Genomic DNA, 24,291 nt, shown 5'->3' with positions numbered 1-24,291 from the left:
CCTCCCCCGGCTGTCCCATCCCGGTGGACATTTACGGTTTCAGGGTCAAATGTGTTCGGTTCGGTCATCGACTCAAAGGTTCAACAGCGGTGTTCATCTGGAGCGGTGCAATCTGGGGTTCTGGCGGTTGGGCTGAACAGGGGTGGGTGGACGTCTCTGACCACATCCCTGCATGATGGAGCCTTCGTGCTGTCTGTGCCATTGTGAAGTCTCTCCGTGTTTGCTGAGACTCGTGGACCTATGAGGGTGAAGCAGTGCTGGGTGTTCACTTTCTATCCTTTCTCTTCTGTTCCTCTGACCGCTGGTTTTTGTAATACACGTGTATTTTCTATAAATCTAGAGAATCCAAGTGTCGGGTGGGGGTACAAATTATGTCCAAGGCCACTGTGTTACAGGAAATAAAGTGGTTTCCTTTTACATAAACGACTCCATCGCTTCAATCTCGTCCTTGTTTTCACACGAAAAAATGTTTTCACTTCACCACGGAGGAGCAATGAAGACGCAGTGCACGCCGGGTCTGAGGTGTCTGCGCAGCGTTTAATATTCCCCTGAGAAATACTAAAAGTAAGCGACGCCTTCCTGCCACATCACCTTCCCAACCGCTGGCGTCACGACCGTCAAATGAATGAAATACATCGGCAAACTCCTCCGGCACAATTAAAATGGGGATGGCCTCGTCCGGATCAGTCCCAGTGTGTCTGCACTACTCCCCTTTGGCCTCACGGTGACGCCAGATTGCCCACTTGCGCTGTGATTACGACTAAAATGATTACGACTCAAAGTGATAGCGTCTACTTCAATCATTCACTCGCTAATTCTCCGGTCGCCGCCTTCGCGCGGTCCCTCCGTCGAATTCCGCGTGGGCGACGGATGAAAGCAGCAACGACAGCTCTGAGTTTCTACTGCGAGACTGTTTTGATCTGATCCAAGACAGAGGGGCCGCTGTAGTCGTTGGTCTGAATGGCCTCCAGCTTCTTCAGGTAGTCCGTGGGTAGTCTGTTCTGCTCGGCGCCCAGACACACTACCTGTTATATCACACGGAAGAAGAAGAAGAAGAAAAAAACGCATTCCAGTTAGCATCTCGAGTCCGGAGAGCGGCTGGCTTTCAACGATGACGCACCCACCCGTTTGTACTGCGGAGACGGAGGACAGGCGTAGAAGTTGTTGATCTGGTAGGTCCTGCAGAGGGTCGTCCCGTTGTCTGTCTCTACCGTCACCTCCAGGGGGGAGTATTTCCCCAGACTCACCCCTTCCTGGCTGGGGGGGGGAATATAGAAAATCAGTGTTACACACACACGGTCAAAGTGCTGACCTTGACCTTGACCTTCCGGCCGGTGGCGGTTCTCACTTGTCTAAGCTCGACAGGTTGTCGTTGCTGAGGGTCCAGACGACGCCCCAGACCTCGGACCCGGGCCGGTACTGGATGGTGGCCACGCCACCGTGCCAAGTGTTCTTCGCATGTTTGTCCCACAGTCCAAATTTAAGCTCGTAGTCCTGTAACACAACCGACGTACATAACAGGCGTTAACAGGACACAAAGGGCTCTTGGAACAAAGGCAAAGCTTTTTTTTTCACGCAGCTGAAAGGCCTTTTCGCAGCAGGCCGCGGCTACCCTGCTCCGTTCCGGGTCAGCGAACAGTCCGTGTCGGCACCACCGACTGTTTGTGTGTACTGTACGCACGCTAGGGAGGAGATTTAACGGCTACAAAGAGCAATCAAAGGTATAAAAACAAGCGGCAGCATCAGCTAAAAGCGGGAACGTGTGTGTGTGTGAGACAGTGAGACGTTTTTTTTCGTTGTCATATGGATCAGAGTAGTATAGAGCTTTATCTGGGCTTTCAGCCTTATTTTGAATTCTAAATTATTGATAAGAAAAGGACACGATAACATCATCGGGAGGGCGACTGTTTCTTTTTGTCTTCTAAAGAAACAGTGGCCGCCTCCGTCAGCTGTTCTTGCCTGTCTGGAAAATAACATGTGTTGCTTATGTTCTCCAGTTATCGCAGTAGTTTTACGGCGCTGTCTGGTACGTGCCGTCATCATTCAACAAATGTCACTGTCATTCACCCTCTCGAGTGTAGAACTAATATATGGCACATATTAATCAATGTCAATATGTCTGGACAGGTAGTCCAGCTGACGTTTAGTCATATGACATATGCCCTTCAATATGTGTCTGTGGGTCTTCACCTGCCATCAAATAAAACAACAACCTCAACGACAGAAGGCTTGAAGATTTGCAGCGGCTCTGCTTTACGGCTAAATTTAGTTTTAATTAAATCCTTTTGTTTTTAAACCACTGGTTTGCTTTGCTTAGCTTAGCAGCTAACGTTAACCTTTTTTTTTTTTTTTTTTTAAATAATAATAATAATAATAATAATAATACATTACATGCAATTTACATGTAATAAATCATGTCATCACACTGCATTGCTGTTGTGTGTCTCCGGCGCATCACTTGACACCGCTGTCTGCTCATCTCTATCTGCTCTCATCAGCATCATGTTGACATGCCACTATAAAATATAAGAACACACACACATGCGCGTGTGTGTGTGTATATATACATATATATATACACACACACACATATACACACATATATATGTATATATATATATATATATACATATATATACACATATATATATATATATACATATATATATACACACACATATATGTGTGTGTGTGTACATATACATACATATAGACACATATACATACACATACATATATATGCATATAGACACATATACACATACTAATAAATATCATTATTTTTAAATATTGACATTACCTTTAGTCGGCCTGTAGAGCAGAACCTCGTATATATATATAATATATATACACAAACATATATATGCATATAGACACATACACATATACTAATAAATATCATTGTTGTTATTTTTTAAATATCGACATTACCTTTAGTCGGCCCGTAGAGCAGAACCTCGCAGTGGGGTTTGCCAGTTGCAGCCTCTCCTTTAGCAGGTTGCTGCCGAAGGCGAAGTACATGAAGAACCCGGCTTCCACCGAGCCAGACATGATGAAGGGTCCCTCCGGTTCGACTTCCTGCCGGGCTGGACGTGACGGAGAGCGGCGAGACTGCTAAACGACAGCTTCCTGGGTGGCGGCGTCCATAAGCTTCACGAAAAAGTACAGCGACACCACAGCAAACAGCCTCAAATGTTGTTCCAGTAGCGGAACTGATTTCCCCATAAAAACAGACACCCACCGTCAATCACATCTCGCGATATTTGATGAGTCGCTTATGTGAATAACTTATCTTATAGCTATATCTATATCTATTTTTACTTTACTTTATTTATTTTTTTTAACGTTATGGTCAACGAAATGGTTACGGTCCATTGTCATATCTATGACCAAGCCGGAAGAATTACCTTGCTGCACAACCGGAAGTTAGTGTAAACGCCGTGAAAGAAATGCATAAAGTGACTTCACCGGCAGGTTTGAAAAGCGTATAAGCAGAAATTTAAAACTGGAGAGAAGAGCCGTGTATTCAGTTAACACTTTGCCTGTTTCAATAAAAACGTATTCAACAGCCAAACGATGTCAAGGTAACTATTGGTTACACACTAAGTAAACGGAATTTGCTCCCGTTCCAACACGCCTGTGGTAATTTGGCTTCAATCCAGTGTGGTGTAAATCATTACGCAAACCCGTCACAGCAGAACGAAGTCACTCCATTCCTGTAACCTGAAACTAAAATCTAGACATACTTGCCTTTCTAATATGGTAAGTGTTAACTGTCCTAAAAATTAAACATTTTTCATTAACTGCCACTTGGTGTCCTGGGGAAAATAATCATGTGATCAGCAGTTTTTTTTTGTTTTTTTTTTAAATACCTGTACGTTCAATAATAATCAGATCATAACAGTTGCTGCTTTTCAAATGAATATTTGAGTGAAATGATTTAAGCACTTGCAATTTCTTTTATTCATCAGTCAAGGAGCCATCATGTGAACCAAAGACGTCAGTGACGCTGACAAAAGCAAAGCTGAAATAACACAGGCAGATTCATCCTCTTCCACTAGAGTTTAATGTACAAAAATGGGGGGGAAAAACAAAGATTGAAAACACAAATCACAGAAAAAGGATTTCCCATAAAGAAACAATTGTGTACAAACAGCAGGGTTTCATCACATACGCCTGTCCATCATCTCCTTGGGCCACCACGGCCACGCCCCCTCCCTCTGCCACGACCTCGACCTCTGCCCCGTCCCCGTCCAGCCACTGAGGAGACAGATGGATGAGGAGTGAGTTAGCAACAACTAGGATACAGGCAATAAGTAGCCACACGTTACATATGTTATGACACCATCCCCATTGCCTCTTGGGGAAAACAAGTCTCTTACCTGCTTCCCTCTTTTTGGACTTGATCTTTGGTTCAATATCAACCAGCAATGTGTCCAGTGGGAGGCTGTCAGGGAGGATAAAGTAGCGAATATTGTTGCCACGGATACTCAGTGACTCCAGCTGAGTGGGTTCCCTGTTCATCAGGGTCATTTTCACTGCCTTCAGGTGGGTGTTCATGCTCACATCAACACCTAAATGAGAAAAGAAGCCAGGGTTAAAGTAGATAGGGACGCATTTTCACCACTATAAGAAAACCCTTTGATTCCTTGGTTACCAAACTCATCACAACTACAATAACACTTGCAAAAAATAACTTAAATGTGGGTATAAGGATTAGTTGTGTTTAATACGAGAAAAAGAAATGTTAACCTATGCTTGAAAGTGCCGCATTCGATTTTACATCTTTCACACCAAAATTTGTGTGAAACCAGGTCAAAAAAAATCATCCCCAAAAGATTTTCATTCTGAATAACATCAAATATGTGGTGGCAATATGACTGAATCCTCAACAAGAGGCTTAGTATTAGCAATAATCTAAGCAGACTGCACAAACCACCACATCATACACAGATTAAGTGGTGCAACGAGCCCCCAAAGTTAAGAAAATTAATCTTAAATTTAACTCTTTGGAACGCTACCTTAATGTGGCCCATTGCATTGATTAAGACTGTAAAACACATTGAACTAAGGTCAACCAAATAAATTGCAGCTTTGAATCCAGTTAAGGAATCAAGGACCCAGGTAATAAATCTCAAAGTTAAACACTGGAGTCGGTTTGTAGAAGTAACTGAGGATTTATTTCGTGAATATTCTGAAACAAACAATGAGCCATGCTTCTCCCTCCAACCAACCAAACTTTGCTGGCTTACCTGTGATGGTGCCATGGACTTGGGTGCCATTCTTCAGCTCAATGGTGACCGTTTCATGGCTGAGTTTCATCAAAAACCTGCAGTTGTTGAATTAAACCCACGTGGGAAAAAAATAAAATAAAGTTTGATCTCTGAAGTCGCACATTCAAACGTAAATATTTACAGTTATCGGCGGTGCTTAGCTTGAAACACTTGCAGCTAGATAGCAACTGAGCTACGTTAGCAAATGGGGCTAGCCGCAAAACTTGAGCATATAAACAAAGCCGTGAGCGCATTTCAAAAAGTGCAAAGTCACACCAAATTGCCTGGGGGAATAAGCTCCAGACAAAGGAAAGTTTGCAGACTTCAAAGTTTTGGAAGAGCAGACCGTTAAATTGTGGTATTCTGGAGAATATCAGCGAAACACACACACACACAGGGCCCCGGAACGAGTGAAGATTGCGGGTGTTTTGAGATATAAGAGCAAAAGACGGGACGTCTTTGCTGTTTCGAGGGCCACAACAGCAAGTACACACTTATGAAAACGGAAATTATTCGTGCGTTTCGCAAATTGTTGCTTAAACTCAATTCTTGGCAAAGCACTCGTGTAACTCAAGTCAGCCTTCATTCATTTCCTTTCATCGCTTCCCGCCTCAACGTCGCCCCTGCGTTTACATCTTCACCCATCCAAAGGCACCGCACTCATTTTTACATTCTTAAATGAGACGAATCGATTCAGCAGCATTTTCCGTTATTTCTTACCTGACGAGTTTCATGATGGTGGCGGAGAGAAGGGATAGATCCTTCACCGACGTTTAAAAAATTACAGCGCCCAAGCGAAGACACAGGCCGCCGTTTTAAGAATTGCCTCTTTTTGTCGCACGGATATGACGTCGCGAAATACCGGAGGCCACAGAAGAAATGGAAGGAAAACGCTCCCCCTTGTGGCAAACAAGGGCACGAATAGAAACAAAAACAGTTTAGGATTCGAAGGTTTGTCTCTTTGCATTATAAATCTGCCTTTTGATTCTATTTGCGAAAGTTTATTTCAGTTAATTTCTACGTTTAATCCATTTGAAACATCTATCTACAGATATGTGTCATTTAGATTTCACTTAAGCGTCGCTTAGCTTTGTTACAGCACCCGGCATTGACATTTCAGATGGCGAGTAACATGAACACATTAACAAAGACAAACACTTTCACCTCCTTTTATTGAGAGTAAACTGAACACCGACACTTTCATTCAGAGTTTTGGCCACACATCAAACCTCTTGTGGATCAACTGGGAATGTATCAAGTTTGATTTATAAGAGTGCAATTTCTTTTCTTTCTTTTTTTTTTTTTTTAATCAAATTCAGAAGTTGACAGTTTGGGGCTTATTAATGCCGAAATATTATGCGTGGAATAAAAAAAAATTCCATTATGACGGCAAGTATAAAACTAAAAACAGAAGAGCAACGAAAAAAACAAACAAACATGTTTAGTTGGAACAAAACTAGGATGATTTCCCGCAGATTCAGTGAGTCTCATGTGTTGCAGCTGTGCAGATAAAATATACACGTACTGTGTTTGAACAAGGCATCCTGGCAGCGGTATCGGCGTGAGCCCTACGCATCTCAGAGGACTTGACGAGACGTCTTGAGTGGCACCTCCAAGCTGCCCCACAGTTCAACACGTTCATGTTTAATGCAACGGCAAAAAACAAAAACAAAAACAAAAACAAACAACAGTTTGTCTCAACATAGCACGAGACGTCACCCAAGTGATTTAGAATAATACGAAATGACATATTTTCTGATTGTACATCACACATTCAGTACATGGATTTATTTAAAACGAGGGAGTTTGAACTATCACGATGCTCTCGTTTGCCTCGCCAGACACTATGGCTAAATCGCTCCGGTATGCTAACAATCACTCAAGCGCTCTACAGCAGGCAGTGCTTCAATATTTTTTTTGTAAACATTGCAGTTGGGCAATGGTGATTGGAAACAAAACAAAACAAAAAAAAGAGAAATTAAAATAGAACTGTTCAAACTTATTGTAAGTATCTAAAAGACGTATTTGGACACAAATTTAAACAATTTTTGAAAAAAAAAAAAAAAAAAAAAAGTATGAACTGAAATGTGGTAGCTGCGTCTCCAGGAAACTAAAACACAGCTGTATTGATACAAACACTAATGTGCATTTTCGAACCTCCGTGTGTCACTTCAGCGTTTATTAATAAATCAATAAAAACATAATATATTCCAACCAATAAATAACAAAAAACCCACAAAGTACCGTCAAAAAGGGAGAGACATTCTATTATTATGAACTCCTTGTCAATTAAAAAAAAAATATATATAGAAAAAACTCCAAGCCCGTCAGAAAATTATAGTACCAGCCACCAGTTGTAGAACTTATGCCAAAAACAATAACGTGTGGTGCACTGATTATCAGTCTTCCCGTCACTTTGGCTCAGTTTGACCCCAAAGGTTTAATGTGCAAAGAAATGTAAACCAGACACCGTCAACAGCGCGAGCTGCAATTCTCAATATTTAACATAGAAACCAGTGAAGGAAGTGAACGCCACAAAGCAAGGCTGCGCCGTCAAATCAAAAGCAACTCAAAGCAGGGCAGCCGGTGCAGAAAAGAAGAGCGACGATCAGCACTTTGATATGAATCAACAAACAAATCAATAACAACAGCTGCAATATGCAGGCTTGAGACCCTGATATATTAAAAAAAAAATTTGTTCAGCTAGTATTTTGTGGCACTGTTTAGTGAGCTGTAGTCATCACCACAATCATTTGGCGTATTGTATCGACCCCCGACTGTTCTAGCGAGTCATTCAACTCCTCCTCCTCCTCCTCCTCCCCCCCCCCCCGACAAACTCACCAAGTAGGTTTGACGCCGGAGCAGAGCACGGCAACGTGCCGTCAAAGCCTCGTCGCCAGTGAGACTCATTGAGAATTCTACCTTGAATAATTTGCAGAATGTGGCACGGAGATGGCGCCGACGTTTGTGTGTTTGACCCCCTCTGTCTGCCGTACGCTGGAGCTTCCTATCAAAGCAGGCACAGTGTGCAAGAAGGGCCACAAAAAAAACAAAACAGAACTTCAGATTTAGGCCTCCTTGATTGTACAGTACGCTGAGTGAGCTGCAAACTCTGCTGCAGCTCAGCTCTGGACCGACTCCCCGATTTGGGTCGTGTGTGTGTGTGTGTGTAGATCAAGTGGGAGTCTATGAGGCGAGTCAGGATTTTTTTTTTTTTTAGCGTCATCAGCACCAAAACTTGGAATCAGAAAAAAGAAAAATAAATAAAGAAAACAAAACAAGAGGCAGGGGGATAAATCAAACAAAAATAACGATAAACACGTATGCATATATACACATGTGCAGCATATACTGTGTCATACCAGTAGCTTTCTATGGATACTCTGTCTTTAACGACGTCTCCAATAAAAAAAACAACGGCAGGAAATGATTCCACCCGAGAAGCCGAGAGGTTAAAAAGTGGCCGCTAGAGCTTCTGACAACACTGAGGTGAGATCAACAAACAATAAATTTAAAAAAAGCAGGTCAAATGTCCAACTTTGGTGTACTGTCCCTTTAAAGACCGACGGCGTCTGCTGCTAATACTGCAGACAAAGGAAAGAAAGAAAAAACTGTGAGCGTGACATCATGTTTGCTTTGTTTCTTACAGTAAAACACACACAGTAAACACTTTGCTGAGCTCCTTCTTGGCCCCGCCCACCTGACCTCCCGTCACACCAGGTGTACTTGCTCCTCCCACTCCTCCTCGGGTGATTGGTCGCCCTCTAGCTGAAGGTGTGAGTCTCTGTCCGTCGGGGCGTCAGCTTGGAGACTGTTTCCGAGCGGCGGCTGTGTGTCCGCTGCGTCCAGCGACAGCGCCGCCGCGCAGCCGCCGCCCGTGACCTCCGCGCTGACCTCCACCGTGACCTCCGCGCTGACCTGCGGGACCCCCAGGTCCAGGCTGCTGGGCCTGCTCGACGCCGACCCGGCCCCGGCGCCCCGCCAGGAGCCAGCGGGCCCTCGGTCCGACTCCAGCTCACCGGCTCCTCCGCCGCCCCCTGGTGGCGGGCCGGCGAGGGCGTGCGAGGCGTCCCTGGACTCGCTGGCCGACTCGCTCTCGGTGTGCGTGGTGGTGTCGGGGGAGGAGTCGCTGTCGGTGGTGGGCGGGGACGGGACGAGCGCCAGGCTCTGGGGGCCGATGTTGCTGTTGAACCAGGCCATGATGTTGTCCAGCAGCTGGGCGCTGGCCGCCGGGTCCAGGGCCTCCAGGCTCTGGGGGTCGCTGGGGGTGTAGGGGCCCCCCGGGGGGACGACGGGGGACAGCAGCAGCAGCTCCGGCTCTGCCTCTGGGGACGGGAGGCACAGGTGGGCGGGCGGCGGCGGTGGCGGCGGCTCCAGTCTGGACGAGCGGTGGGCGGAGTTCGGGTCCGGACCGAGGGCGGAGCCGCCGCCCAGGTCGGACGAGGCGGCCGTCCTGGGCGGGGCCACGTGCTCGTCCGTCCCCTCGGCTCCGGACAGACAGCCGGCGACCAGGCAGCAGCTCTGCTGCGACGGCTCGGGGGCGGAGCCTCGACCGCGGGCGATCGGGGGCGGGACGGCGCGGCCACCGCACAGCAGCAGCTGCTCCTGCTGGGGGCGGGGCTCCGGGTGGTAAGCCGGGGGGGCGGCGGCCATGTTGCCCAGCTTCATCAGGCTGTCCTCCAGCTCCAGCAGCATGGCGCTGAGGGAGGGAGGCGGGGGGGGCAGCAGGGGCAGGGGGTTCAACCTGGGCGGCCCGAGCGGGGCCGGCGGGGGGTCGGCGGCGAGGAGGGAGGGGGAGGGGCCGCCCCCTCCCCGGGCGCCCGGCGGAGCGTCCGGCCTCCAGCCCTCCGGCCCTCGCTCCAGGGCGGCCCGCCTCTCCGCCGCCCTCTGCAGGCCGCCGTCCAGGCCCGGCTCTCTGTCCCGCCGGGACTCCTGCAGGGACAGCTGGACGGCCAGCAGGAAGTTGGGGTCGTCCTCGTCCATGGCGTCCAGCGCCCGCCGCCGGCCCTCGCCTCGCTCCGGGGCGTCTGCAACACAGAAAGGTCGCGCCAAAGGTCACGCAAAAAGGTCAAGTGATTGTTGGCCGCCGGAGGCTGCGTCTGGCTGATCCTGATTCTGTGAGGCGGAAAAGCCAAGAATTGCTCGGAACGCTCCTGGATTTGGTGGACACTGAATGTTTGTTTTCTAAGAATGTCGTCATTGAATTTTCAAATGTGAAAAGAGGACAAAACAAAGCAGAACAAAGGTCAGCAGGTCAAAAAAAAAAAGTGACATGGATGTGACAGCGTGTTAACACACGAGTCCTTATAGGCCAGGGACATTCAGCCATCCCTCCATCCCTCCATTCATCCATCCATCCATCTGTCCATCCATCCATCCATCCATCTATCCATCCATTCATCCATCCATCCGTCTATCCATCCATTCATCCGTCTATCCATCCATCCATCCATCCGTCTATCCGTCCATCCATGTGAAGGCACAGAGACTAACAAAGACTAACAGCCATTCGCACACACACACACACACACACACACACACACACACACACACACACACTATTATATAACAATAAAGGTTTCTCTTCCATTCTATCCTGTTCTAACAGTGCAAGCAAAATGGTGAAAAGAAAAAGCAGTGATAATAACAATAATAACAATAGTAATGATAGTAATGATAGTAATGATGAAAAACAAAATTAAATCCATCTGAATATTTGAGTTTTTCCAAAGACAACACATTGCGGCGTGCCGCCCGACCTGTGTTGTCGCTCCTGCGGCTGCTCTCCGGCGTGTTGCTGCTGCTCCGCAGGTTGTGTAAACTCAGCATGTCTCCTCGGCTCCGCCGCCTGTGTCTTCGCCGGTACTGCATCTCAGAGTAATCCTGCGGGCGGAAGGTTCGCTTGAACACAACTCTGGAGATGATGTCATCGCCAGCCACCCCCCTCCTGCCCCCCCCCACCTCCCCACTCCTCCTTTGAGATGTTCTCTAACCAGAATTCCAATCATGCTTTGTGCATGACTGGTCCTTGACCTTAGCGTGACCTTGGCGGTGTTACCTGTGACTGTCTCCTCCGGTCTCCTGCGCCCAGGAAGGAGTGACGGCCGCTCATCTGAACACAGAGACAAAAGAAAAGACTCCAGTGGTCAGAGCTGGGAATTGTCAGGGGTGTTTCCTCCTCCCGGCGCCATGGTTTACCTCAGGGGAGGCGAAGCCCAGGTACTCCCAGTCCCACGAGCCTCCACGGTAACTTCGACGGGGAAACAAGAAAGGTTTGGACCATCAACTCAAACAGAAGGTCGTGCGTGTGGAACCAGATTTTATTCTATTTTACGTGGAGTGTTTCTTTACTTTCTGCGGGGAGGCTCGGGGGAGTCGTTGGGGGCGACTCCTCGGGCCACCGACGCCAGGAACTCTTGTCTCTTCTGCTGCACCAGACGGGCGGCGCTGATGATCTTGTGGCGCGGCGTCCTCAGGTACGGCCGGTTCACCTTCTGGGCAAGGTCCTCCACCGCGATCTCCAGGTCCGACTGAGGAAGGAGGAAGAGGAGGAGCAAGAGGTAGTGGAGGAGGAAGAAGAGAAGGAGAAGGAGGAGAAGAAGTAGGAGAAGGAGAAGAAGAAGGAGGAGAAGGAGAAGAAGTAGAATGAGAAAAAGTAGAAGAAGAAGGAGAAGGAGGAGAAGAAGAAGGAGGAGAAGGACAAGAAGGAGGAGAAGAAGGAGGAGAAGAAGAAGGAGGAGAAGAAGAAAAAGGAGAAAAAGGAGAAGAAGGAGAAGAAGGAGACATCGGCTCACAGGTGGAAAAATGGATCTTGATAACGAATGCAAAGCCTGGACGTGCATGCATAGACGTGGCTGCCATGGATCTACAGAAGCAGTGGTAGCAACCAAACAGTGGTTCTATCTGGTCAGCTGGCAGGGGGGTTCTGATAGAGAGGTGGGACAAAGTTTTTGGACACCCTTATTTATTTTACTCAAACTCAAGCTTGCCTTGAAATATTGGCTGCAATCAGAGGCACACAAACACATGGGAATTGTTTTGTTCTTATTGCCAACTTCCTGTACCGTTAAACTCATTCTTCTCTGACTGAAACATGCAGCTCTGAGCCGGACGGGGAACAGCGCAGCGGTGTGGTGAAGTGACTGCACTAAAAAGAAACTGCACCAGCATGAGCTCGAAGATCTCCTTCTGCGTGCTGCCCTGCTGCAGGAAGAAGCCGTACGGGTAAGAGCACTTGAGGACGCGCCGCGTCTTCAGCAGCTCACACATGCCGTCCTCGATGAAGCGCGTGTCCGGAGGAGAGCCGTCGCCTGCCCGGCCCGCAGTGGTGGAGGGAGAGCAGGGGAAGGGGGGGAAGAAAAAAATTCAGATTCTTTTGAACACACACACACACACACAAAAACTTGTGGTTTTGGGTGCGATGGAGGGCGACTTACGCCAGATTAAGGCTCGGCTGAGCTGCTCCATTTTCTCCTTGGCTGTTTTCAGCAGCTTCCTCTCCAGCTAATGCACGACAGGGGTTTGGCATTCAGGTTTTTCAGCAGGGAGGATAAAAGACAGAGGGTGTGTGTGTGCGTGTGTGTGTGTGTGTGTGTGTGTGTATGTGTGTGTGTGTTACCTCAAAGCTGTGCTCGTGGTTCTTGAAGCGAGTGTAGTAGTGCATGAAACGGTCCAGCTCCTCAAAGCTCTTGTGCGTCTTCTCTGCCTGAGGAGGAGTGGGGGGGTGAGGGGGGATTTTTTTTTTTTTTTTTTTACATTTCTCAGGGAAACTTGAACTTGAATTCCTTTTTGCTCTCTGTTGTGTTTTGAACTTCTTTTCTTTCTTTTGAAACAATTTATTGACCCCGATTGACCCTTTCTGAACTGCATTCATTTTATTTTGATTATTTTTCCTGCTCTGCAGCACTTTGAAATTGCTATGGAAGAGGTTTAGGGCCAAAAGCAGAGAAAAAAAGATATGATTTTTTTTTTTCAAGTTTTGAGAAGACAGTGGAAAGGCTCTGCATGCTAGTCTAGTGGAGAGCTTCCACTTTCACCAGTTTCCCGATTACTGTGGGTAACTGGGTTAATCTACCCATCCAATCCATCCAGTCTACTCGCCGGTCTTTTTTTTTTTTTTTTTTTTTACGTGAACTTTATTCACAAAATTCCATCTTTTTTACGTCAACCTTTTTTCACGAAACTTAATTCTGCATTCATTTTTTTTTCTCTCTCCTTGCGGCCCTGATCCTCTTTCGTAGATTGCTGAAATGAAAAGGGCAAGACAAATAAAGTGTACCGCTATCATTATTAGCATGATCGTCATTACCTCCTCAGTCATCTCCCTGGACTGCTTCTCCAGCTGCAGGATGACCTCGTAGCGGGTGCAGCGGTAGGAGCCTCCGGTGGAGGAGCTGTGCTTCTTCCAGCCCTCCAGACAGATCCAGCAGAAATCGTACTTGCACTGGACCGACAGAGACAGACAGCTGAGTCAGTGACCACCGGAGCTCATTACATTTATAAGACCAGGACACACACACACACAGACCTTGGCACACTGCATGTGGTTGCAGCCCTCCGTCTTCTGAATGGGCGACTTGCAGTTGGCGCACGGCTTGGAGTTGGTCAGCAGCCACAGGCAGTTCGCCGCGTCCTCGTAGGCCTCGCTAACACCGGCCACTGTGGGAAAACACACACACACACACACACACGCACACACACACACACACACACACACACTTAGCTCTGCACTTTAAACTCTGCTGCTGCTGGCGAGGTGCCGTCCAGATGCAGACATACACTCTTCGGGCTTCATCTCGGTGACTTTCTGCAACCAGTTCCTCCACGTCTGGCAGTCGCAGGGCTCGTGGGCCTCCCTCAGGCACTCCCTGCAGACGGGGAGGCGTGGAAGAGGCAGCGTCAGCGAGGCAGCAACGCGACTTTGTCATCAGAAAATAGAAGCGCTTCTTTCTACGCTTGTGACGTGTGAAATATTACATTTTGGTGATTACATTTTGGATTGCAGCGTTTTCCCCTCTCCCACCCACTCCTGAGCCTGCCAGTGAATTACCATGGCCCGAGCACATCAACCATACAAAATATCTTCCAAATATCTTCCACTTTGAGAAATAAGAGTTGTGATTTATCGCTGACGGTCACACAAAAAGAAACGTGTAAATCTTGTCGTGTGTACCAGCAGAACAGGTGACCTTTGCCACAGTCCACGGCGGGGGAGGGGAGCAGCGGGAAGCTGAGCAGGTCGCTGTCGCCGGGGCCCGGCCGGGTGAGCCGGACCGCCCGCTCGCAGCGCGCTGCCGGGCACCAGCGGATGGACGGATTATTCTCCACAAATGCCTGCAGGGGGAGAAAACAGACACAAATATATTCATACATGCGTACGGGAAAAATAAAAGAAGGCGGTGTCTTAAAGCAATGGATTATTTTTTTTTTCCTTCCAAACCTTAATGTCAAAATGTAAATATCTCTCATCCATCTCCCTGGAAACCACACTCTGGATCACATGCACCGGCACCAGCTGGTAGCACTCATAGGCGGGGCAGAAGATATTGTGGGCGTCGCCCTCCTGGATTTTGACGTTGAGAAACCTGTCACACACACACACACACACACACACACACACACACACACACACACACACACACACACACACACACACACACACACACACACACACACACACACACAAAGCATATTCACATGAACACCGAAAGCCTTTCAAAATAAACTAAATCAATCCGTCAATACAACTGGAGAGCGGCCCCACCCTTCCCAGCATGCTCTGCAGAACTCGTGTCCGCACGACATGTCCACCGGGTCCTCAAACACCGAGATGGAGCACAGGCAGATTCCACACTGCAGGGAGAGAAACACAGTGACGGACTGTCAGTGGTGCCGAGCCGAGGTGGGTCTGCGGTCCTGAGAATGTGGAGCCGCCACACACACACACACACACACACACACACACACACACACACACACACACACACACACACACACACACACACACACGGAGCGATCGAACCGAGACATCGGTTTATTATCATCATTATCACGACTGGGTGGTCTCGTGCGAGCGTCGCCTTCATTAAAAACAGATTTCATTGATATAGAATTCAAGGTTTGAGCGTGAAATATTTGGAGATCTTAAGAAGAAACAGCGACGCCAAGTGGTTAAATTTCAGATTGCAGCGATCTTCCACTCACCCTCTCCCTCCCCAAACTTGCCAGTGAACTACGGTGGCCTGCGCACACAAACTTCCTTAGCAATACGGCGGTGACGATGACAAATCTACACTCACTGTGAATTCCTCATTTCGATGCAATGGAAACTTATTTATAGCAGAGCATGTAGCACATGTAAATCCAAATGTTTATATATACATGTAAATTTCTTGCTTTTTATCTCGCTTCTTATTTTTCTGTACCTACTTACAGATATTTTATTTTTGTCGATGTCTTCAGTTAATATAATTCTTGACCTTTTGCACTGTAGCCTTTTTTCTGTTGTTGCTGTAATTATGCAGATTTCCCCATTGTGGGATCAATAAAGGTCTTCTTCTTCTTCTTCTTCTTCTTCTTCTTCTAACTGGGAGCAAGACCCTTGTTTATGAATATTCTTGTGTATAAATAAGAACCGTCGTATGGGTCGGAAAAGCAAATCACTCTTATTGTACTCATGGTCAACTCCTTTACTGACGTGCTGATGAGCAGAATATTAAGCTTCCCCCCGGATGCAAAAGTGGTAAATACGGCAGCGTTTTACACACTTGGACCTTTGACGACGAGATGAAGGAAAGCAGGTGAACAGAAAACACAGCGGTCGAATCGATAGTAACGAAGAGGGCCTTCGTACCGTGGCCAGGCCCTCCTCCGCAGGCGTGAGGCAGCCGTCGGTGGGTGAGGTGAGGGTGAGGGTGAGGGGCGAGCGCGGCGTGCGCGGCGTGCGCGGCGAGGGGATGCTGTCCCAGGTGTTGGAGCCGCTGGGCGGCGGCGGCGGCATGGTCACGCCAGAGCGCTGGCAGCAGCTGTCGGCGTCGGACATCCAGGCCTCCAGCAGCTTCTCCCGGTCCCAGTCTGGGGGAGGGGCCACACACACACACACACACACACACACACACACACACACACACACACACACAGAGTTTGGCTACAGTTGCACGGGGTGTTTCGGAGGTCTGATGACGGGGAAGCCGGAGACGCACCGTGAGCCCTGAGCAGCGCCTCGGCCGTGAACAGCGGCACCTGCAGCATGTCGGCCGTCTCCACTATCAGCATGTCCTTCAGCCTGCGCAGGTCCTGGAGCTTCAGGCCCTCAAAGGGCTGCAAGGACACAAGAGGAGAGCAACGTCGGACAGAGACTGAGGGAGAAGAAGCCGAAGGCCACCTGCACCTCCTCCACTGTCAGCGGCGGCAGGCACAGCAGAACCACGATGCAGCGCCACACTCCTGTGGCCGAGCTGAAGACCCAGCGACCTGATCTGCAAAAATAAATGCTGACGGCACAAATGCTGAAGAAGACGTCACTGAGGTCACGACTGTGACCCACGACCCAGAATAGCCCATCCGCAATCTCCCTGCTGCTCCTGCTCACCTCCTTGTACTGCTGCAGCGCCGCTTCGCCATGTGCGTCCGCGCTTGGCGGCTGCTGCTGCTGCTGCTGCTGCTGCTGCTGCTGCTGGGCCGGCGGCGGGGAGAAAACCATCTGCGACTCCAGGCTGAGGGCCAGCTCTGTGTGCTGGTGCCGCTCGGCCAGGTCGCACGGCGTCAGCTTGTCCTCGTCCTCCACGAAGAGGTCGGCCTCGCTCTGGATCAGCAGCTAGCAGGAAGAAGGGAGGGGAGGAGGGGGGGGGGGGGAGAGAGTGGAGGAAGAGACGCACGCTCAATCAAAGAGAATCATTTGTTAAGGACGGGAACGACGAGGCAGCAGAGTGGAGGAGGAAACGGGGAGTGCCAGATGAGTATCAGAGGAGGAAGAGGAGAAGAAGAGGATGTGAGCGGCGGCAGCAGCAGCAGAGGGAAAAACAGAGAAGCATGAGAATCTGTTTGTCCCTCTTCTCCTCCCCAGGCTGCTCAAACTGCTGCTGAGTTCAGTCTCTTCAAATTAAAGGGTTTTTTTTTCTCTCTATCCTCCAGACGTGAACACAGCCGTATGCTCTCACTCTCACTCTCTCTCTCACACACACACACACACACAGACACACACACACACAGACACACAGACACACACAGACACACACACACACACAGTAGTGAGGAGGTTTGGATGTGACAGCACTGAAAACACAACGCAGACACTGGAGGGCTGTTCTGGGCAGATTTAATAATCAGGATGGTCTGGCAGACAGAGTGGAGAGCACAAGAAGTAGGCAAACACACACACACACACACACACACACACACACACACACACACACACACTTGACCTCTGACCTCCACGCAGCTCCTCATGCCAGCGGCGGCGGCGTAGTGCAGGCAGGTGCTGCTGCGGTTGTCGGTGGCGTTGACGTTGACCTTCTCGTACTGACCTCCTTCCAGCCTCGCTCCCGTCCAGCTCAGGATCAGCTGGGGGGGGGGGGGGAACCAGCGATGAGCCCAAACTTTCTTCTCCTTCATTCACACAGACATGATGGTGAATCCTGCGCTCTGACCTGCAGGCAGTCGGCCCGCAGCTGCTCGTCCCTCTCGGGCCGGGCCAGGCGCGGGGACAGCGCTCCGGCCGACAGCAGCAGGATCATGGGGCCCTGGCAGAGCACGTGCAGGCAGGTCTCGTTGTGCACGTTGCGCTTGTTGGGGTTGCCCTCCTTGCTGAACAGGAAGGACCTGGAGGCAAGGGGCGATGCAGGGGTTACGGCAGGGGTGTCAAACATACGGCCCGCGGGCCGGATCAGGCCCGCAAACTGTTTTTTTCCCCGGCCCGCGAGATGATTTTGCAAAATATAAAAACTGCAATTTCTCAATGAAAGAGAGTGCTGTTCTAAATGTGTCCACTTGGTGTCGCAGTATCGTTGCTGCTTCGCAAACAAACTCAATGCTGGGGCTGAGCAACCCGGCATAAGTACAGCCACTCACGTCTCCTATTGGCTGCCCTCAGTACCCCAGAACCTCTCCTATTGGCTGCCCTCAGTGCCCCAGAACCTCTCCTATTGGCTGCCCTCAGTGCCCCAGAACCTCTCCTATTGGCTGCCCTCAGTACCCCAGAACCTCTCCTATTGGCTGCCCTCAGTGCCCCAGAACCTCTCCTATTGGCTGCCCTCAGTACCCCAGAACCTCTCCTATTGGCTGCCCTCAGTACCTCAGAACCTCTCCTATTGGCTTCCCTCAGTGCCCCAGAACCTCTCCTATTGGCTGCCCTCAGTGTCTCAGAACCTCTCCTATTGGCTGCCCTCATGGCCCTAGAACCTCTCCTATTGGCTGCCCTCAGTACCCCCAGAACCTCTCCTATTGGCTGCCCTCAGTGCCCCAGAACCTCTCCTATTGGCTGCCCTCAGTACCTCAGAACCTCTCCTATTGGCTGCCCTCAGTGTCTCAGAACCTCTCCTATTGGCTGCCCTCAGTACCCCAGAACCTCTCCTATTGGCTGCCCTCAGTGCCCCAGAACCTCTCCTATTGGCTGCCCTCATGGCCCCAGAACCTCTCCTATTGGCTGCCCTCAGTGCCCCCAGAACCTCTCCTATTGGCTTCCCTCAGTACCCCAGAACCTCTCCTATTGGCTGCCCTCAGTGCCCCAGAACCTCTCCTATTGGCTTCCCTCAGTGCCCCAGAACCTCTCCTATTGGCTGCCCTCAGTGCCCCCAGAACCTCTCCTATTGGCTTCCCTCAGTGCCCCAGAACCTCTCCTATTGGCTGCCCTCAGTGCCCCCAGAACCTCTCCTATTGGCTGCCCTCAGTGCCCCCAGAACCTCTCCTATTGGCTGCCCTCAGTACCCCAGAACCTCTCCTACCCTCAGTACCTCAGAACCTCTCCTATTGGCTGCCCTCAGTGCCCCAGAACCTCTCCTATTGGCTGCCCTCAGTGCCCCCAGAACCTCTCCTATCGGCTGCCCTCATGGCCCCAGAACCTCTCCTATTGGCTGCCCTCATGGCCCCAGAACCTCTCCTATTGGCTGCCCTCAGTACCCCAGAACCTCTCCTATTGGCTGCCCTCAGTGCCTCAGAACCTCTCCTATCGGCTGCCCTCAGTGCCCCAGAACCTCTCCTATTGGCTGCCCTCAGTGCCCCCAGAACCTCTCCTATTGGCTGCCCTCATGGCCCCAGAACCTCTCCTATTGGCTGCCCTCAGTGCCCCCAGAACCTCTCCTATTGGCTGCCCTCAGTACCCCAGAACCTCTCCTATTGGCTGCCCTCAGTGCCTCAGAACCTCTCCTATCGGCTGCCCTCAGTGCCCCAGAACCTCTCCTATTGGCTGCCTTCAGTGCCCCAGAACCTCTCCTATTGGCTGCCCTCAGTGCCCCAAAATGTCTCAGTCGAAACAGACAAAGTCAATGCAGAGCAGTGTCGCTAACTCGGCGACTTTCTCGCTAACATCTGGCGACTTTCCAACTCCCCATGGTGACTTTTTTCTTTGTCAAAAGCGACTAGCGACAAATCTAGCGACTTTTCCCGGCGTTGTTACGCTGCGATCAAGTGCAAATTGTCAATTATGCAAATTAGACGATGAGGTCATTTGTCTACTTTCAGGACAGCCAATAGCGACAACAAAGAAAACAACTGGAAGTTGTTGTTATGTTTACGTTATTATCACCACACCATGATTCTAGCGGTCCGGCCCGCTTGGGGAAGAGATTTTCCTCTATGTGGCCTGTGAACCACCATGAGTTTGACACCCCTGGGTTACGGGGTGTTGAATAGTCGGGCTGGGACCATATGCTTTTCTCCCGGTTTGATTCTTCTACGATATTTTTTTTGGATGCCGATTCGATTTGAATTGCGATTCTACGACATTGCCAAACAATATTATCGATTTTTAGTCTGCATTTTTAACACCAGTGAAGCAGTTGAATGATTATGATTATGAACAGAACAAACATTTCGCCCTCTGCTGGAGAAAAGTGGTCACTTTTTCCTACCCGGCTCAACAGACCAAAATGAAGCAATTTGAATTTTTGAACAAAAAAATTGATTTAAAAATTGGATGACAAGAAATTGCTTTACTTCTGTGAATAGATTTTTTTCTCCCACTCCTATTAAATAGGCACTAAAGCAGCCTTCCTCAACTAGTGGGTCGCAACCCAACAGTGGGTCGTGGAGCTGTTTTGATTGGGTCACGGCTTTGTGGAGAGTTTCCCTTTTCCACGCTTGTAGAGAAAATTCAAGACGACAATTTCAATAATTGATCTACTTTGACATGATAGAAAGTGGGCTAGCCTTTTTTATTTTTGTGGAATAAATTTGGTGCCACGACTTCACGATAAGAATGTGGGGTGCTGAGACTCCACCGGTTGAGAAGCGCTGCACTAAAATATGAAAAGCGCAGAGGTCAACTGGAGGACAACCGTGTGTGAGAGAGCATCATCCGCCGTCCTCCCAGCGATCCACGGCCTTCAAATCAAAGGTTTTTTTCCGCCGAGAGTGCATCGAGGTGGCAGCAGCCGCGCTTCCCATCAACACGCGCACACGTGCAACGCACACGCCCATCAACCTTTGCTTTGCGCTCGGCTGGATTAAGACGATGTGGCAGGACAGTTGAAAGTGAGGGAGGGCGGGCGGGCGGGCGGGCGAGCAGAAGCGGGAGATGCAGGCGGTAATGGGAGTGAGGCTGCATCACAGTTGGATGATGCAGCAGATGCTGCTCTACAAATCTTGGCGTGCGCATGCAGATATGGAGCGTGTTCAAAAAATAAAGAGAGAGAGAGAAAAGCAGCAGAATGTGCAGGATTGGATCTGATACGCTGACGGCACAAGAAAACTCAAAACCAAATAAATAAATAAATAAATAAATAAGAAAAATAAAAAATAAAACTAATACAAACTATCGATAAACAGAGTATTAAAAGTTTCCATTTATTCATTTTTGCAAGATTTGAGTCTCTCCGTTCACTCACCGCTTCTCTCTCTCCTTCTCTCTGCCAGTCACAGACTTACTCGTTTGACCCTTTTTTAAAGTATACAGAGAAAACCTGCAAATCCAAAGACTTTGATGCTCACGCAAACGCATCGTAACGCCGTAAAGTGCGGCGGCGTGCTGGAGGTTCTGCAGGCTCCTTCTTTAATCAGGAGTCCAAAGTGCGAGGCTGATAGAATTAGCGGCTGGATTCTCCTTCATCTCGCCGTCGGTCGCTCAGCCCGCAGTCCTGCTCCTCCTCCTCCTCCTCCTCCTCCTCCTCCTCCTCCCCCTCCTCCTCCTCCTCCTCTTCCTCCTCCTCCTCCTCCTCCTCCTCCTCTTCCTCCTCCTCCTCCTCTTCCTCCTCCTCCTCCTCCTCCTCCTCCTCCTCCTCCTCTCTTCCTCCTCCTCCTCTCTTCCTCCTCCGACCTTGGTCTGGTGTCTGTGAAGAGACCCTGCAGCCTCTCCACCCTAATCAGCGCCTTGTCAAATCGCCCTCCAAGCAGTAATCACTAATGACTATTTGCTCTCTCGAAAGACTAACCCCCCCCTCCCACCCTCCCAAACCACAGCGGCCTCATGATGATGAGGACGAGCGACTCCCATCATCGGAAACTCAGGGGCTCAGGGGACGTTTTAAGCTGCTGACGTGACAAACGTCTAAATTAAAAAAGGACCAAAGAAACGACAAACAAATTTGTGTTGCACAACCGAGAAAACCAAACAAGGCTGGAGGACAACATTTAAAAAGGGAAATGAAGAGCTCATCTGGACGCCTGGAAGATTGAGAAAGCAGACGATGGGACGTTTTCCAACTCGGACGCAAATGTCTGAGGCCTCGGCCCAGAGCAAAGAAAACATGTCGAGGAGGGATGCAAATTATTGCTGAACGCATTGCTCTGTAGTTGACTGACCTTATCGATTGGTTAACGATTCATTGATAAGCGGCGATTTTTCATTAGAACCTTAAATTTCAGAATGGACAATGTGTAAGGAAGACATTGTTGAACCCTTCGATAATGCTGAGGGTCCAATGTGACCCATTGTTACATTAGAGAACAGTAAGAACACCCCAAACATTCATCCTCTGACTGGAAGCTGTCTGCTCATGGCTCACATTGCAACTTTTTTAAAAGGTTGTTGAACAGTAACTTGTTGCAGGTGTACAGGTATACACCACGCCATGTAAGAAAAACCTGTGTAAAAAAATGCTAATGAATTGCAAATAATTTGAATTTAACCGATTAAATTCTTCATCGACAATCAATCGATCATCGACGATCTAACGTCCCCAACGTTGATCACTGAGAAAAGCTCTTCTTCCTCCTTGCAGCAGCTAGGTTTGCAATAGGGCCGGGCGATTTTGATCAAAAATAAAATCACAATTTTTTTTTACTCTGAAAACTCAATTTTTTCCATTTCGATTTTTTTTATTTTATTTTTTTTGGCGGTGGGGGGGTATCTCGTTAAATATGCTAAAAAAAACGGGAAAAGTGCGTGTTATGCAACTTCGGAAAAATAATTTAGCAGGTAGCGGTGAGGGCAGCAAACAGAATCACTTCCTGGTTTTAACGCCTGCTGTGGCTAGCTAGCGCAGATGCCAGTAAACATAGGTAGCCAGTCAACAGCTCCTCCGGGGGGGAGGAGGACTACGGTAGCCTAGAGGCGCCAACCCAGAAGCACGAAAGACGAAAATCGATTTTCCGATTTTCCTCTATTTAACGTCGTTACGACTAAAAAAAAAAAAAGAAATCTGATTTGGATTTAAAATGGATTCATCGCACAGCCCTAGTTTGCAAGCACTTGATGCTTCCCTCTTCTTCTTCTTCTTCTTCCGCGTCTCGCAAAAATTTTTTTCCGCAACTAAAACACTTCCTGTTGATAGGCCAGCGCCTCCACACACACACTCCTGGGTTTCCGGCTCCGACTGCGAGGGAGGACGGCCAACAACGGCAGCAGCCACTCTCTTTCCATCTCTCTCCAGTAATATTTGTGACCGGCCTGCCAAATCTGACCCACAGACACAGTGCGAGCAGAGTTAATAGACACGCAGCAGATATGATTTCAAGAGAAAACAGACTCTGCGTGGCAGCGGCCCACGCTCGCTCTCGAGCCGCCCGGCTCCTTTATTTCCTCTGTTGCAGTCGGCTCCTGGAAACAGAGGAGCCTCTCCTCTGATATTTATCGGGAGCGCAGTGCGGCGCCGCGCCGAGCTCAGCGTGTGGGTCAGCTTTGCGAGAAAGGGGACGCAAATAGAACTCGGTGATTCACCGTGGGTTTTTTTTTTTTTTTTCTTATTGAGACGCGCCGGGCAACACGTGGAGTCACAATGGCCCCTCTGCCGTAAGAGCAGGCGGCCGTGCGCTCGGACGCAGACGCAGAGATAATTGACCGGCTGGCTTCCTCCTTCTGTAGCCGTGCAGGAGACAGACAGACAGACTGACAGACAGACTGACAAGCAGATGGCCTGAAGGAAGCGGAGGAGGAGGAGGAGGAGGAAGAGGAAGAGGAGGAGGAGGAAGAGGAGGCAAGGACAGTGATTTTGTGTTCGCATGCAGAAGCCCGATTATTATGGGGTGGGGTGGGGGGAGTGGGGGGGCGTCAGGCACACTGGTGTCTCTTGCTTTCTGCTTCTCTACTTCTTCTTCAGATGATTATTCTTCATCCCGGACTCCTGCAGAGCAGCCTGGCACCATCAATTACCCCCGAAACAAACCGCAGCTCTGCAGACAGCAGCAGGATTCATGCCTCTGCTCACCTCCCGCCTCCCGCCGGCAGAGGAGCCCCACAGCAGCACAAATCCCACCTTCCATTTACACCAGCGCAAACATCTCCCGCTTGCCAATTTCACACGCCAACATGTGCTGCCGCAGGCCGGATGCGTCGTCACCTGAGCAGACGCGTCATGGCGTGGCGGCAGACGTAGTGCAGCGGCGTGTTGTGGTCGTACTGCTCCCCGTACGAGGCGTTGGGGTCCAG

General features: G+C 49.4%; 3 protein-coding genes across 4 annotated transcripts in view; all 3 read right to left on the bottom strand.

The window, feature by feature from the left end:
* Positions 1-396: 396 nt before the first annotated feature.
* ggcta (gamma-glutamylcyclotransferase a) lies at positions 397-3,288 on the bottom strand. 2 transcript variants are annotated; one of them, XM_076017306.1, is made up of 5 exons: positions 2,957-3,285; positions 2,801-2,825; positions 1,349-1,494; positions 1,125-1,257; positions 397-1,025 (listed from the first exon to the last, which is right to left on the bottom strand). In XM_076017306.1, the coding sequence occupies exons 1-5, from the start codon at positions 3,049-3,051 to the stop codon at positions 900-902; spliced, it is 525 nt and encodes a 174-aa protein (XP_075873421.1). In that variant the 5' UTR covers positions 3,052-3,285; the 3' UTR covers positions 397-899. The 2 variants fall into 2 exon arrangements, with proteins under 2 accessions (XP_075873421.1, XP_075873422.1); XM_076017307.1 differs by lacking the exon at positions 2,801-2,825 and having other exon boundaries at positions 2,932-3,288.
* Positions 3,289-4,047: 759 nt separating this feature from the next.
* snrpd1 (small nuclear ribonucleoprotein D1 polypeptide) lies at positions 4,048-6,149 on the bottom strand. Its single transcript, XM_076017308.1, has 4 exons — positions 5,994-6,149; positions 5,253-5,329; positions 4,383-4,574; positions 4,048-4,260 (listed from the first exon to the last, which is right to left on the bottom strand). Exons 1-4 carry the CDS (start codon positions 6,005-6,007, stop codon positions 4,184-4,186), a joined length of 360 nt encoding a protein of 119 aa, XP_075873423.1. The 5' UTR covers positions 6,008-6,149; the 3' UTR covers positions 4,048-4,183.
* A 277-nt stretch (positions 6,150-6,426) lies between these two features.
* LOC142882541 (ankyrin repeat and IBR domain-containing protein 1-like) overlaps positions 6,427-24,291 on the bottom strand; it is an 18,040-nt gene continuing 175 nt past the window's right edge. Inside the window, exons 1-21 of the mRNA XM_076017335.1 lie at positions 24,203-24,291; positions 17,921-18,092; positions 17,703-17,834; positions 16,864-17,088; positions 16,475-16,592; positions 16,126-16,346; positions 15,037-15,125; positions 14,713-14,857; positions 14,446-14,606; positions 14,052-14,140; positions 13,801-13,931; positions 13,582-13,716; positions 12,892-12,978; positions 12,710-12,776; positions 12,438-12,583; positions 11,625-11,803; positions 11,472-11,523; positions 11,332-11,385; positions 11,033-11,156; positions 8,974-10,300; positions 6,427-8,857 (exon numbers count right to left, since the gene is read on the bottom strand). The exon at positions 24,203-24,291 is cut by the window's right edge and continues 175 nt beyond it. Of these exons, the coding sequence (XP_075873450.1) occupies positions 8,985-10,300; positions 11,033-11,156; positions 11,332-11,385; positions 11,472-11,523; positions 11,625-11,803; positions 12,438-12,583; positions 12,710-12,776; positions 12,892-12,978; positions 13,582-13,716; positions 13,801-13,931; positions 14,052-14,140; positions 14,446-14,606; positions 14,713-14,857; positions 15,037-15,125; positions 16,126-16,346; positions 16,475-16,592; positions 16,864-17,088; positions 17,703-17,834; positions 17,921-18,092; positions 24,203-24,291 (3,732 nt within the window). The 3' untranslated portion in view covers positions 6,427-8,857; positions 8,974-8,984. The remainder of the gene's footprint in view (positions 8,858-8,973; positions 10,301-11,032; positions 11,157-11,331; positions 11,386-11,471; positions 11,524-11,624; positions 11,804-12,437; positions 12,584-12,709; positions 12,777-12,891; positions 12,979-13,581; positions 13,717-13,800; positions 13,932-14,051; positions 14,141-14,445; positions 14,607-14,712; positions 14,858-15,036; positions 15,126-16,125; positions 16,347-16,474; positions 16,593-16,863; positions 17,089-17,702; positions 17,835-17,920; positions 18,093-24,202) is intronic.

This window comes from Nelusetta ayraudi, unplaced genomic scaffold, assembly GCF_046127955.1.
Source record: "Nelusetta ayraudi isolate G7.1 ecotype Tasmania unplaced genomic scaffold, CSIRO-AGI_Nayr_v1 ptg000313l, whole genome shotgun sequence".
In the NCBI taxonomy this organism is placed as follows: Eukaryota; Metazoa; Chordata; class Actinopteri; order Tetraodontiformes; family Monacanthidae; genus Nelusetta; species Nelusetta ayraudi.
The sequence above is the reverse complement of the archived record's forward strand: the minus strand, read 5'-3'. Positions and strand labels throughout refer to the sequence as shown.